The 15,291-nt window shown below is 35.6% G+C and overlaps 1 protein-coding gene across 3 annotated transcripts in view; it reads left to right on the forward strand.

Annotated features, from left to right (window-relative positions):
* Window positions 1-3,107: 3,107 nt before the first annotated feature.
* The window catches only part of LOC127851257 (uncharacterized), a 30,133-nt gene continuing 17,949 nt past the window's right edge, over window positions 3,108-15,291 (forward strand). Inside the window, exons 1-2 of one of the 3 annotated variants that reach the window (XR_008035718.1) lie at window positions 3,108-3,306; window positions 3,577-4,154. Coding sequence is in view for 1 of the 3 variants with exons in the window: in XM_052384898.1 (XP_052240858.1) it covers window position 11,234 (1 nt within the window). In the remaining 2 variants the exon portion in view is untranslated. Of the gene's footprint in view, window positions 3,307-3,576; window positions 4,155-11,102; window positions 11,235-15,291 lie in introns of those variants that run through there. The other 2 variants (XM_052384901.1, XM_052384898.1) reach the window with 2 other exon arrangements.

The following is a 15,291-nucleotide window of genomic DNA, read 5'->3' on the forward strand; positions in this document are numbered from 1 at the left end:
AGTGTAGGTTGTTATAAGAATGAATCTTTATGGTTAATGGTGTCATGTGCATGAGCCTTTATGGTAAATGGTGTCTTTAGCTTGAACGGTTGAGGTGTTTTATGCCATTAGCATGAATGCCTGAAGTGTATGAACGGTTGATGTAAGTTATGTCATTAGCACGAACGTGTGAAGTGTATAAATTCATAAATTAGCATGAACAGCTGAGATATTATGTTATTGGCATGAGCGGTTGAGGTGTATGCTTTCGCAGGAACAGTTGTGGTGTATGATGTCTTTTACATGAACGGTTACTGTGTCTGATGTCATAAGCATGAACGGTTGATGTGTATAAAATCATTATTAATCGGCTTCAATATTGATTGAAGCATTTTCTGAAAAGAAACCTGTACTTATATGTGTTTGGTGTACTGTAAGGCTTTTCTGTTTAATATATTTCACCTCAGCAACCTAATTAAATACAATCACCTACGAGCCCTTTTCAAAATTATGTTCCTTTTAAAAACGTGGAATTGGAAGGCTGAACTCGGTTGCAACATTTATTAAAAATATATCGTCCCATAGCGTTTCAGTAGCATAATTAAGCATTAAAGCCTTACGTTTAGGCGGAACGTGACGTACCTGATTTAATAGCCTTAACGACACTTTACGGACATTCATTCATGTTACGGTAAGGATTGCAAATTTGTACAATTTATACAGCATCATTTACCCATTTACACACATAAAAAAACGTTCCTTAAACCCTTTACCACTAAGATACGTATTTCGACGCATTTGTAGTCCCTTCGAAAATTGAATTTAATAAAAGACCTTTCTTACTAGATTCAAGTTTTGAAGGCTTCATTGCCAACCCTTAGATACTGATGAGCAGCAAACAGCATAAAACCCGAATAGACTGCGAGTTACTCGCAGGCTGTTCTGGTTTTATGCTGTTTGCACATAGCCATTTTCACTTTGCCTCTGATTTTGAAAAGGGTTAAATCTCTTAAGTTTTTCTCTTTCAGTCTGAGTTATTTCCGTACCGCAAATTTAATGAAAGTCGTATTTGATTTGATGATAAAGAACATGCTGTTTTCATGATAAAGAACATGCTGTTTTCATGATAAAGAACATGCTGTTTTCATGATAAAGAACATGCTGTTTTCATGATAAAGAACATGTTGTTTTCATGATGAAGAACATGCTTTTTTCATGATAAAGAACATGCTGTTTTCATGATAAAGAACATGCTGTTTTCATGATAAAGAACATGCTGTTTTCATGATAAAGAACATGCTGTTTTCATGATAAAGAACATGCTGTTTTCATGATAAAGAACATGCTGTTTTCATGATAAAGAACATGCTGTTTTCATGATAAAGAACATGCTGTTTTCATGATAAAGAACATGCTGTTTTCATGATAAAGAACATGCTGTTTTCATGATAAAGAACATGCTGTTTTCATGATAAAGAACATGCTGTATTCATGATAAAGAACATGCTGTTTTCATGATAAAGAACACGCTGTTTCCATGATAAAGAACACGCTGTTTCCATGATAAAGAACATGCTGTTTCCATGATAAAGAACATGCTGTTTTCATGATAAAGAACATGCTGTTTCCATGATAAAGAACATGCTGTTTCCATGATAAAGAACATGCTGTTTCCATGATAAAGAACATGCTGTTTCCATGATAAAGAACATGCTGTTTTCATGATAAAGAACATGCTGTTTCCATGATAAAGAACATGCTGTTTTCATGATAAAGAACATGCTGTTTTCATGATAAAGAACATGCTGTTTCCATGATAAAGAACATGCTGTTTTCATGATAAAGAACATGCTGTTTTCATGATAAAGAACATGCTGTTTTCATGATAAAGAACATGCTGTTTTCATGATAAAGAACATGCTGTTTTCATGATAAAGAACATGCTGTTTTCATGATAAAGAACATGCTGTTTTCATGATAAAGAACATGCTGTTTTCATGATAAAGAACATGCTGTTTTCATGATAAAGAACATGCTGTTTTCATGATAAAGAACATGCTGTTTCCATGATAAAGAACATGCTGTTTTCATGATAAAGAACATGCTGTTTTCATGATAAAGAACATGCTGTTTTCGCATTAAGAGTGGTTATAATAGCGGAAACGTTGGACATTATTTGTATATCTTATCCACGCACTTAATATCATAGTCGCAATTTATTAATGCAACACGACGTGTGTAGTACGTTTAATGTTAATATTTCTTTTTGTAGAATACGCTTTTATTAGTCATGAATTGAAAGGAAATCAGAACAGCATGACAGCAATCAAAATCAACTGGGCTGAATGCATTCAATGTCAACACCGCAAGAGTCGAGAGTGTGATTGTTAAATTCTTCTTCCTATGATTGTTGATGATGACACTGATGATGATGATGGTGGTTGTGATGCTGCTTATACAACTGACCACAATGACGACGACTTTGATGGAGAAGAAGAAGAAACAGATGATGAAGAAGAAGAAGAAAATGATGAAGAAGAAGGAGAAGAAGAAGAAGAAGACGAAGAAGAAGAAGAAGATGATGATGATGATGATGATGATGATGATGATGATGATGATGATGATGATGATGATGATGATGACGATGACGATGATGATGACGATGACGATGACGACGACTACGACAGCGACGACGACGTTGATGTTGTTGTTGATGATGATGATGATGATGATGATGATGATGATGATGATGATGATGATGATGACGATGACGATGATGATGATGACGATGACGATGATGATGACGATGACGATGACGACGACTACGACAGCGACGACGACGTTGATGTTGTTGTTGATGATGATGATGATGATGATGATGATGATGATGATGATGATGATTTTATTTATTTATAATTCAATCTTTCCTCTGATGATGCAAGCCACCGATTCACTTTCTAAATTCAATTATACACACTCCATTAGTGCACTTTAATGTCATTTTGATGACGACCGTGCAGCAAAAACTTCAAAACCACAAACTGACAACAGGCGCCCATTTATTGCAATAAAATCTTTACGTCCCATTTCCGCTTCGTTCAAATTTCAACACAGATGAGCACGTCTTACTGACGTTGTAAATAGCGGCAAGTTTGTTTGTTTAATAGAGTTGTCAACCGTGTACATGAACGTAGTTGAATTTATGAGTGTGCACCTTATCTAATAGAACCTACAGCGGGCGTGTGTTCATATTTAGTATTGTGGTGGACTAAATATATTTATGGAACGTGTGGACAAAATACATTCACTAAGATATTAACCTAAAAGGTAACTTATTTTGCTACGAACTGCATTTCTTTTATTTTTAAATACGTGTATGAACTGAATAACATCTCTATATTGTTATTCAACGTGTGTTTATTTGTTTTTTATTAAATGCGTTTAACATAGCGTTTTGAAACTGCAATAAACTGCAATATTGTTTTTCTGTAATAATTTTTGTGCTACACGCTCGAAATGATCGGTTTTAAGGGATGTTTCTAAAATCATCTGTTTAAAGTTGTTGATCGCTTACATATGCTTTACGCATTTTTATAGTGGGCATGATGCAATCTTACAATATTTGCCGCGATCTGGGAAAACTGGGGTCCATGCATGAGGGAAAAGTGTCCTACCAATTTAACCTGTGCAAACCCCACACGGCTACACTGTTAGGATTGCAGCTTATAAAACGTGTGACTGTGTCGCCACTGTTAACGCTTGATGCGCACGAACACAATTTAACATCTTGATTGATAACATGCCTCATAACTTCCATGACAAATGACAGAAATGCAGAGATTAATTTTAAACGTTTTTCGGAAAATCTCACATAGCAACGTTGTTTGCTTTTTTATCTTTGTAAGTTTTATCGTTGGTTTCAAAAATTACATATTTCTTTGCGCCTTGATTATGTGTTTCTGTTCATGACTTCAAGAAAATAAGGCGTGAAACAACATAAACAGAGTATCGTTAACGGAGTGCGTTTAAATGATATTTTTTGCTCTGTATCTGTTTCTTAAATGTGAGTAATTCGTGTTTTAGTATCCATTTTCAAACACGTACATTCTTGCATTTATACGAGTATTTTAGTATCTATATGAAAACAACAATGTATAAAGATTATCAGGTTTCAATGTATGAATATTATTGTAATATCGTCTTTGCAATTAATTTTTATAAATATGACAGTGTTGAACATGTGCTGCATATGACACAAAATACCGAAATTGTAGTGTATGATAATAGATAGATACGTTTTTGACGATTAATTTATGGAAAATATGAACCAATAACTAGTAATGTCGACACGCCATTGAACATTTCGTTGCTGTTGTTTGTCAAAGGGGAAACATATCTCAATCCTGGTACATATTAAACACTGACCCTATAATCGTGAACTTCAAATAGCAATAAAATTAAATTATAATTTATAAATTTACAACCTCCGATGAACATCAAACTAAAGCCTCTGTCAATTTATCATTATTAACCTTATCCTCTTTCCAAACATTGTTATCAGGTCATAAAAGCACGTCTATCTAGTTGGCTCTGAAATAATTTTGTTAAGATTTTTACAGCATTTTGTTTGTGGGGTTGTGCATTCATTCCCATAATAAGTTAAGCCGTCACTTAAAACTAAATGGTGACAAATAACCATATTGTTCTTAAACCGTTGACCTGGGCAATTTTTACGCGTAAGTCAGTATTTGCCGCAATTTTCGTAGTTCTGAAAAAAAAAACAATGAAGAAAAAGACTCAGTCGACGTTTTGATTTTTATAGAGCGTGTACATGTATATTGTACATGTATTCAAAAAATTCGTATTACATTGACCCGAGAACAATTTGCGTGCATGTCAGTGTATATTAGTCGCAATTTCCGTTGTTCTTAAAAAAAGATGAAAACAATGCATAGTCAAATTATGTCATAGAGCATTTTCATGTACTTGGTTTACATGTCCTAATTACCATTTCAATTATTATAACCGTTTGGGCGTCCGTTTCTGTACAAGTGTAAGTGACAACCAAATATAAGCCTCGCTCTGGGAAAACAGGGATACACGAATGTGTATCGAATGTGAGAAAACTGGGCATAATGCATGTGCGTAAAGTGTCGTTCCAAATTAGCCCGTGCAGTCCGCACAGACTAATCAGGGACGACACTTTCCGCTGTCATGATATTTTTCGTTTAAATGAAGCCTCTTCTTAGCAAAAAACCAATTTAGGCGGAAAGTGTCGTCCCTGATTAGCCTGTGCGGACTGCACGGGCCAATATGGGACGACACTTTACACACATGCATTATGCCCAGTTTTCTCAGAATACGACCCATATAGTTCCAATAATGTATTGATCAAACACTTTTGTTGCGGTTATCCTCCCCGAAAATCGTCATACTTGGTTAACACGAATGGTCTGAGCGAGCAATTCCAATGTATTAGATATGCAAATATAGGTTTGGCTCACGCCTACACGATTTACTACTAAATAATTGTTCTTTTCATGGTGATAAGACATCTAAGGGAACTCTCAAGTTTTATCCGTTTTATAACGATTCCGCCATGTGTCCGTGTCTATACAAAAGCCGGTGTAAACTCCTTTAGTAGAGATAGAATCGTTATATAAAAGCTTATTAAAGTGCCTTGTTCACAGATTTGCGTATGTTTGAAAAACGTAATTAAATATGTTAACATTTAAATCTATAATGTCTTTAATAGTCGTCGATCATTGTAAAAGCAAGAAAAATGTTGACTAAACAAATTGCCTTAAACGAGGTTCGAACTCTTAACTGATTGAAGCAAAGACCAGCGCACTGCCACTGCGCCACGCACGCTTTTCTATTTGGACCGAGCCCTGTGAAAAGGGGTTTAATGCATATACGTAAAGTGCCGTCCCAGATTATCATGTACAGTCCGCAAAGGCTTATTCGGGACGACACGTTCCGCCTCAACTGGATTTTCGCTAAGAAGAGACTTTCTTGAGACGAAAAATATCATAAAAGCGGAAAATGTCGTCTTTGATTAGTCTATGCGAACTGGTGACTTTTTATCTTTTTTAGGTATTTAGAGAATGAAGTTATAGAGCATTTTTTTTTAAGAAATTTCACTTTCATTGACTATACTCAGTGACTGATCAAAATAATGATGGGTGCGAACGAACCCAGGGCATCCCCCCTGGCTACGGGTATGCGAGAATAAGGTGAAACGCTTCATATAGCCTGTTCCCAACTATGCACCCGGTTCATTGCCCGATTAAATGGCTACGCATATCAACTAAATGTATTCATTTTTGCGACAGTGTTTTTTAAACGCCGCGTAATTGAAATACATCAATAAAATTGACGATGATATAGTGAGTTTATGATAGTGTATAACATGGGATAATTCAAACATGGTGTCGTTAAAATGTTAGAGCACTCAAATTTGATCATAAAATATGTCTCTAAAGCACAACAATAAAATCGCTTTTGATTTAGAAGATTCTTATGACATTGGTATGAAATAATGGTGTTTATAAGCTTATTCACATAACCCGGTGTTCAGCTCCCGATATTTCAACCATCACACAGCGTCGTTCGGAAGACGATCGTAATTTGTTACACTGACATTTTATACATAAATGGACAATAAGTCAGTTTGTAGCCCACATTTGCACCCTGCTGTGTAGCAACTTTGGTGGTTATTTATGACCAACAAGATACATCATGGTGTGACTTTTAAATACTGCGGTGAAAGCTGTATACGATGCAAATTGCAACGTTTTTGCGGAGTCTGCAATGACAGAGTTTCGTATTAATTAACGCATTGTGGATATTAACTTATACAAACTCGTGTTATGAATAAAAGGCGTATACTAACAGATGTATTTGTAAAAACTTCTTAAAAGTTATATCTTAGTTTATATATTATTAAGAGGAGAATACACTTAACTGCGAGAAGTGCGTTAGTGACTGATATTACAAAGTTGAGCATTGTTTAGTTGAAACAAGAGTTAACATGACAGAAGGAAGACATTCATCAGGTAAGATAGATTTCGAAAACCATTTATTCTGAGCGATCAATTTTAGGTTGAATGATGAAAAAGAATATCGCTGAGAAATGCGTATTATAAAATACAAATGATGTCGTGTTCTGAGAAAACTGGGCATAATGCATGTGCGTAAAGTGTCGTCCCAGATAAGCCTGTGCAGTCCGCACAGGCAAATCAGGGACGTCACTTTCCGCTTGTATAGTATTTTTAGATTCAAGGAAGTCCCTCCTTACCGAAAATCAAGTTGAGGCGGAAAGTGTCGTCCCTGATTAGCCTGTGCGCACTGCACAGGCTAATCTGGGACGACATTTTACGCACATGCGTTATGGCCAGTTTTCTCAGAACGCGACTCAAATGATTTCGCTGTCTGATTTCATCAGATAAATCATGTTGTTTTTTTTTGGTAAACACTAATTGGACTTTTTACTAATCCTATCGTATTGTGATTCAACAAAGTATAATAGAAGAAAAGATATTATGCAGATTATCACACACGGCGCCGTGAACGCCGTCAATTAGAAAAGAAAATGTATTATAAAGAAGATAATTCAAAAATAATATTGTGTAAATAACATATAAAGCTCCGCTTTTTTTGCTATCCTTTCTTAAACAAACAAAAACACGTTCATCAATATATCATATCGCAAAAATTACGGAATGTTTTTCTAATAAACTGTAATGACTTCTTCACAGTTTAGCAAAATCACAATTATCAAAGTACGTGTAATATATTCAAACCGGAAGGTATGAATTGAACTCTAACAAATCAAAATACCACTTTTTACAAAGAGAAAAAATAATGTTTAGTTTATAAATATTCATCGATGGAAACAATTAAAATAATAAAGGGTGTGTAACTTTTTTCATCGATAATTTAGCAAAAACGTGTTTTACTGATATAGCGTTTTCGCTACAAACTCAATCATCTAGGCGACCCGTGTTCAATCCCCGTATCTGGAAGCATGTGGCTGGTTAGTTGTAACCCGAATTGAATAAACTAGTTTATTTTTACTTTAGCATGTTAAGCTCATTGATATTAACATACATGTTTAAGTACATAAACACATACATCATTTTGAAGAGCAATCATTTAAATTACACAGGAAATAAACATGTATTCGTGATGGCAAACAATCTGGGTCCCTTCATAATGCAGTCTCGGTCCCGGATGGATCTTATATAAACTTCGAACTGCACAAACACACTCACACACAAACACACACACACACGCACGCGTACGCACACACACACACACACACACACACACGCACACACACGCACACACAAACGCACAAACGTACGCACAGACACACGCACGCACACAGCCATGTGCGGATTATCTTATTAACTGATACACAATCAGTTGGTGCATGTTACAAAGGACGAATGTGCGTTATGATAAGATGTGAGTTTTATCACGGTGCCTATACCACGTGACTCTTTAAGATCTGTGTTGGGAGAATAAAGCGCAACCCAGTTAACATTTTTAATGATGTCTTTTTGACGATGCTGGAACAGCAGCGTCCAAGGTTTGATAACCAGTAAATGGCGACCTATGTAAAAGACCGAGCCAGTCCGATTGAGATAACTCGATTTTTCAGTTACTTCCCTTGGCATTCGCCACTGCGTAGGAGATTGCTCGTTGATTTTCATTGATAACATTCTCCTAGCATTCTCCTAGCTTGATAGCAGAGTCGTCGTTCGTGTTGATAAAGGTAAATATTAATAGAACAGCATATCCTGGGGAAACAGATTCAATAAGTGTATCAGAACGTTAATTTCAAATTAGTAATTTTACAACCATTTTATTTTTATGGACCAATGAAACAACTATATATTTTCTCTATTTTGTTTGATATTTTTTCTCGATTTAGTAAATAAATTGCGAATAAAAACATGTAAAATTAACTTTTTACGTGATCACAAAACTAAAGAATGCGAACGATTTCGAACCTGCAAATTGTAAACGCTGCACTGCTATGATATATATAGATAAAACAACATTTCTTTGCGTAATTGTCCGTCCCGCTAGCGCAATGGTAAGGACGTTCGCTTTTTCACCTTTACGACACCGGTTCGATTCCCGCTTCCGGCGCAATGTTATATTTTGTATGTTTTGTGGTCACCATTCATGACAGTTGTTTTTTTTTCCGGAAAATCTCATCCCCCCCGCAGCATTTGACCATATAAAAAATTAAAAAGTATTTCAGTTAAAAAAAAATAGCTGGAAATTGCAATATTTGTTCTCGATTTAGTAAATAAATTGCGAATAAAAACAAGTAAAATAAACTTTTTACGTGATCACAAAACTAAAGAATGCGAACGATTTCGAACCTGCAAATTGTAAACGCTGCACTGCTATGATATATATAGGTAAAACAACATTTCTTTGCGTAATTGTCCGTCCCGCTAGCTCAGTGGTAAGGACGTTCGCTTTTTCACCTTTACGACACCGGTTCGATTCCCGCTCCCGGCGCAATGTTATATTTTGTATGTTTTGTGGTCATCATTCCTGACAGTTGTTTTTTTCCGGAAAATCTCACCCCCCCCCCCCCCGCAGCATTTGACCATATACAAAATTAAAAAGTATTTCAGTACAAAACAATTAGCTGGAAATCGCAACTATCATTCAAAATTCGTCCCAACTGTCGCCAATCTAATCTTATTAGGTAGGAGTGCTGGACACACTCCGGGTCCCAACATTATGCAGCCTCAGCGCGGAGGTAACTCATTACCTTGGAAAAACACAAATACACACACTGGGTGCAGCCTAGGCGCGTATAGACTCAAACAAGGCAACAAACTCAAGTGCGGGCACAATCATTTAAAATTTACATATTGAATACGATATTCTAACAGAAATTACACAACCACCTAAGTGTACATACCATGTTTGATATTTCGTTCGATTGTTAGATTTCAGCATATACATGTATAAGGTCAGTTCGCTATTAGTTAACTTATCCATATGTTCGTGGGCGAACTCGGATAGTCAAGTGCTCATACGATTGAGCTCACATGGTCCGGCTATGTGCTCATACCTACTTTCGAGAATCATCATGAATGTATTGCCATACTTAATGAACAAGAATGTGACCCGCCTCCCAGTTTCGCTCAATGGATCAAGTTACCCACGGGTACTACTTTCCCGTACCCCTTTTTTTTCGTACCCAAAATTTTCGTACCCAAATTTTTTATCGTACCCAAATGTTCGTATCAACATACACAATTGTGGTGATATAGATAAACTTAAATTGATGTTTTATATCCATCCTTTTCAAAAGCATCGTCACACCAGTACTGCCAGTACTTTGATTAAATATTTCACCATTTTTTATGGGATAAAGTGGAGAGCCCGCTCATTCGTGAGAGTTTTCTATAGGTATCATGATCTTTTTAAACAAATAAGTATTTTTTTCAGTAAAGTGCAACCGCGCGTTTGTAATATGAAGTCCCCGCACTGATCCGACATTTTTCTAACCGTTTAAATGCGCAGTTGCACTTTATTGAAAAAATAATAATCATTAGGCTTTTGAAATAATCGAGCTAAACGTGAAGGGTTTAGTGTAAGTCACTGTTTGTATTTTTGAGCCTTGTTCAGAGAAATCTGGGCTTCATGCATTTGCCCAAAGCGTCTTCCCAGACTGGTCAGATTATCGGACCTCTCAAATACATTCTTCTGATAATACAAGTAAACAGGCAATCAATTTTAACGAGAGTTAATTTATGTATTGAAGTAGACTGTAGTGTTGTATAGTGTGTATACAATGCCAATGCTATGTCTATATTTGTAATGCAAACTCCATTAGTAAAGTGTGCACACTTAAATGTGATGCAAATGACGACCGTGCAGCATAAAATAAAAAAAACATCAAGACCACAAACTGACAAACAGCGCACATTTATTGAAACTGTTTTACTGAATGTCAGCTTTCAATTTTCGTTTCAATCAAATTTCGACTCAGAAGAGCACGTCTTAACGACGGAGTTGTTGTAAATGGTTTGAGTGTGTTTGTTTTATAGAGTTTCCGAAGGTGTACGCGTACGTAGTTGAAATTAAGAGTGTGCCCCTTATCTGACGAATACAAAACCCACAACAGGCGTGGGTTGAAATTAAGTGTTCTATTGGACTAAATATATGTATGGGTCACAGTGCCAAATATATTGTCTAAGATATTCGCCTTAAAAGTAAGTTATTTTGTTACGATTTGGATTTTTGAACGTCTTTTATGGACAGATGAACAGCCATACTGTTGATTTCTATTTCATGTGTGTTGATAATGTCTTGTAATGTCTTAACGGAGCATGTTGACACTCCATCGGTGTGTTTCTTGTGTTAATATAGTATTGGTTTGTTTGAAGTAGTTCTTTATTTCTGTTGTACTCATGTTCAAAGCTGTGACAATACGTGGATCGCGTAAATATTTTGAAAAGGCTTGATGCAGTTAAATGGTAAACATAAAATTAGGGATAACTATAATATGAGCCGCGTTCTTCCGCATTGGTCTAACTGCATGTGCGTAAGGTGTTTACCAGATCAGTGGCGCTACTTTCCTCTTTGTATGGATTTGTACTCGTTTAAAGGAATTCTCTTTTCAACGAAAGTCAAGTCGAAACGGAAGAAGACTGCACAGGATTATCCGGGACGACACTTAACGCACATGCGATTAATTCCAGTGTTACCAGAAGGCGGCTCATATAATAAATATATGTAACTAATAAACTCTGCAATTTATTTCATCTGTCACTTGTCCTGCATAGAAACAGTATGTTGAGGATTCATTTTAATACGAATCAAAAAATGTTTTTTATAATTCTACTAGTCAATAACTTGCTTAACAAGAGTACAACGCACGGGGAAAAACACTTCATAAAAGCATGTTAACTGATCCTTTCTATGGATTTTACGAAGACGCCTCAGTAGGGCAATCATTTACTCGTGGAGGTTTTCAAAGATTGTTTTAAGTGTAATAAAGTGTTCACTGTATGAAATCACACTCCATTGGGCTCACATTCTTTGAGACTATTGTAAAAATATGAGGTAGCAAAATCCGACACAAAATCTTGTTGTAAACGTTATCTCGTTGTGTTGGCAACTGTGATCTGACTGAAGCTTTTTAAAACATCGTTACAGCCAATAAAATTGCCAAATCTTTTTTATGCGTTTTATAAATTATGTAAAAACTACGTCGGTTGACATTTCAACCATTGTAGATTGATCTATTGCATGATAAAGACATTAAAAGTAGACCTCTTTCATGCATGTATGAACATTGCTACAGATGTAATACGTTACCTTATGAAATCATAAGCAATGTTAATTAATTATCTTAGGTCATATTTATACTGAAAGTAAACTATAATAATACAATTTTGAAGTTAATGACACATGGAAAGTATGTAATTTTCGAGTGCGTAAACAATATTTTATGTATAAATGAATTTTTGATTGAACACATACTTAAACGTTGCGCAATGACTTAATACGTATTGTAATACGTAGTAGAAATGTTTTGTTTTCATTGACAGATATAATTAGTTGTGAAAGTAGGAAAATACAATAGTGAAATATAAGCACATGTTAAACATGCATAATAAGCCTTCAATGTAATATTAAATACTTGACTTATAATTAAAACCTCTTTATTATTACATGTTAATACAGTCTTAATAAAGATCAAGTTTGCAAATTAAAGCTATTTGTATCAACGTAGTTGATATTAATAAAACTCATCTTTATCCACGTCAAAGTCCATAAATTATTTCATAAACATTATGAAATGTCAAAGCAAAATAAATAATATCAATATGGAGAAGTGCATAGTCAACGAAGCATACAACAATAAATTATTTATCATCAAACTAATAAGTCTTAAGATAGAAAAGTGAAACATTATACAGATGGAAACACAACGGCGAATTAATAACAGAAGCGTATATATATTTATATATTTTAGTTACTTACTTACTTACTTACTTACTTACTTACTTACTTACTTACTTACTTACTTACTTACTTACTTACTTACTTACTTACTTACTTACTTACTTACTTACTTACTTACTTATATTTATTTATTTATTTATTTATTTTTATTTATGTATGTATGTATGTATGTATGGATGGATGGATGGATGGATGGATGGATGGATGGATGGATGGATGGATGGATGGATGGATGCATGGATGCATGGATGCATTAATTTATTCATTCATTTATTCATTCATTCATTCATTCTTTCTTTCTTTCATTCATTCACTCATTTATTTATATGTATGTTTTACGGAAAATATACACTATAGACGATTCGCTTCAGTTGGGTGTCTGAATGTATTTACGACTTGAGACTACGCGGGTAATTCAGAATACTGGTTGTACATCAGAAACGCATCCCGAAAGCATCTTAATTAGCTCATAGGTTTCGAAGCATCGTGCAAAAAAAATAAAAATAAACTAACGAAGCACAAACTAACGAAGCACAAATAAAAGAGGATCTCATCAACAATATTCAAATAAATCAAAGTTTATTAACGATGACTAGCAATTAGAATATTTGCATATTATCAAATACTTTAAGGCTAACATAATGAACGAATATCAAATTTAGAATCGTTAGAGATATTGGAATAAAAATCAGTTAAAAATTGTCAAAATTGGTAAATTATTGAACCTTTTACAGACACGAACACCAAAAGTATATTTACTTTCCTACTCTTAATATTTGTTTAGGATCTATCGAGGTTTACATTTCTAATACCAGCTCTGACTATCATGTCGGTCATCGTTTGCATTTGTTTAGCCTCGTTCTGGAAAAAAAAATTAGCTTAATGCATGATCGCAAAGTGTCGTCGTCCCACATTAGCCCGGGAAATGCGCACATGCTAATCAGGGACGACGCCGTCCGCCTTAATTGGATTTTCGTTTAGCAGTGACTTCTTTAATCGAAGAAATCCTTAAAAGCGGAGCGTGCCGTCTCTAATAAGCCTGCGTGGACGGTGCAGACTTTGCACAACATTTAATGCACATGCATTAACCCCAAGAGCATTTGTATTATATTTTTTTGCTACACGTCTCGCGTTATAAAATGACGCGCCATATAATATATCATGCGTGAAATTGTACTCGTGGGTATATTCATTAAGGGTGTAAACGAAATTATACCGTTAGTGTCGATCTACGTATGTTTCAACACTAGTTGATAAAATCAATTACATACATATTTGGTCGATCGTCCATTAATGCATGATGCGGCGTCTCATCAGGGTCTGCGCTGTTTGCTTAAAGAAATTTCTGTAAGAAATATTCTGAATATAGAAATACAAATACTAGACATACCTAATTTTGGAAATAAATTTATCCAATTTAGAAGGATGGGAGAGTCCACTAGGCATAAATGGGTTAATCCAGCCAGTTCCACCGCCAGCAGTTCCTTTGATCCACTTTTGAACCGGTTGAGGATGATGCGTAGCATTACTTTTCTGGAATGGCGTATGAGGCTAATGGTTCTATAATTCTGGCACAGCTTATGATTTCCTTGTATCTGTAGCGGGTGACATTGTATCTGTAGCGGGTGATCTGAGGCTGGTTCTACTCCTTGAGCCATTGTTGTTCTCTTTCCATTTATTTTGACATCCAGCTCAGAAGGGAAGTTATCAACTACTTGAGTTTCCCCTGCCTTCAGACTGCGCACTGTCTCCCCATATCTCCGTTGTCTGCGCCAGGAAACATTCTTGACCGTTTGGAGCATGCGATGTCGCTAATTGGGGCAGTTTGTATGCATGCAGCGTGTTGACCATATGAGTTGGTGGCTTCTGGTGAAGTCCAGAAGTCTCAGCCCCTATCGCTTGTATCTTCCATGCCGAATCTACCTACTATCCCTGACCAGACTGGGTGGGCGTCAGATCCAACCTTGGTGTTCCAGTCGCTCTACGCTGAACAACCCATACATCCCTTATCGCAACAATTACTACTAGTGTGTTGCCCCATAGTGCGTCAGTAGCAAGACTTTGCATACAATGATAGGAACATAATAGTTAATGTAGGTTACATTATACTGAATAATCGAGTCATGTAGGGCTGTACTCTTTCAAACAAATCATCACATTTTACTCGAAGGCATGTTTTACAGTTCTGGTTTAATGTTTTGGAGAGATATATCGGGTAAGCATATGAGTTCACTACTAAAACCCCGAAATATTATAAAGTAAAAGACTATTTTGAAGAAATGCACTGACAAAGGTTAC

The sequence above is a fragment of the Dreissena polymorpha genome, chromosome 11, assembly GCF_020536995.1.
Source record: "Dreissena polymorpha isolate Duluth1 chromosome 11, UMN_Dpol_1.0, whole genome shotgun sequence".
Taxonomy (NCBI): domain Eukaryota; kingdom Metazoa; phylum Mollusca; class Bivalvia; order Myida; family Dreissenidae; genus Dreissena; species Dreissena polymorpha.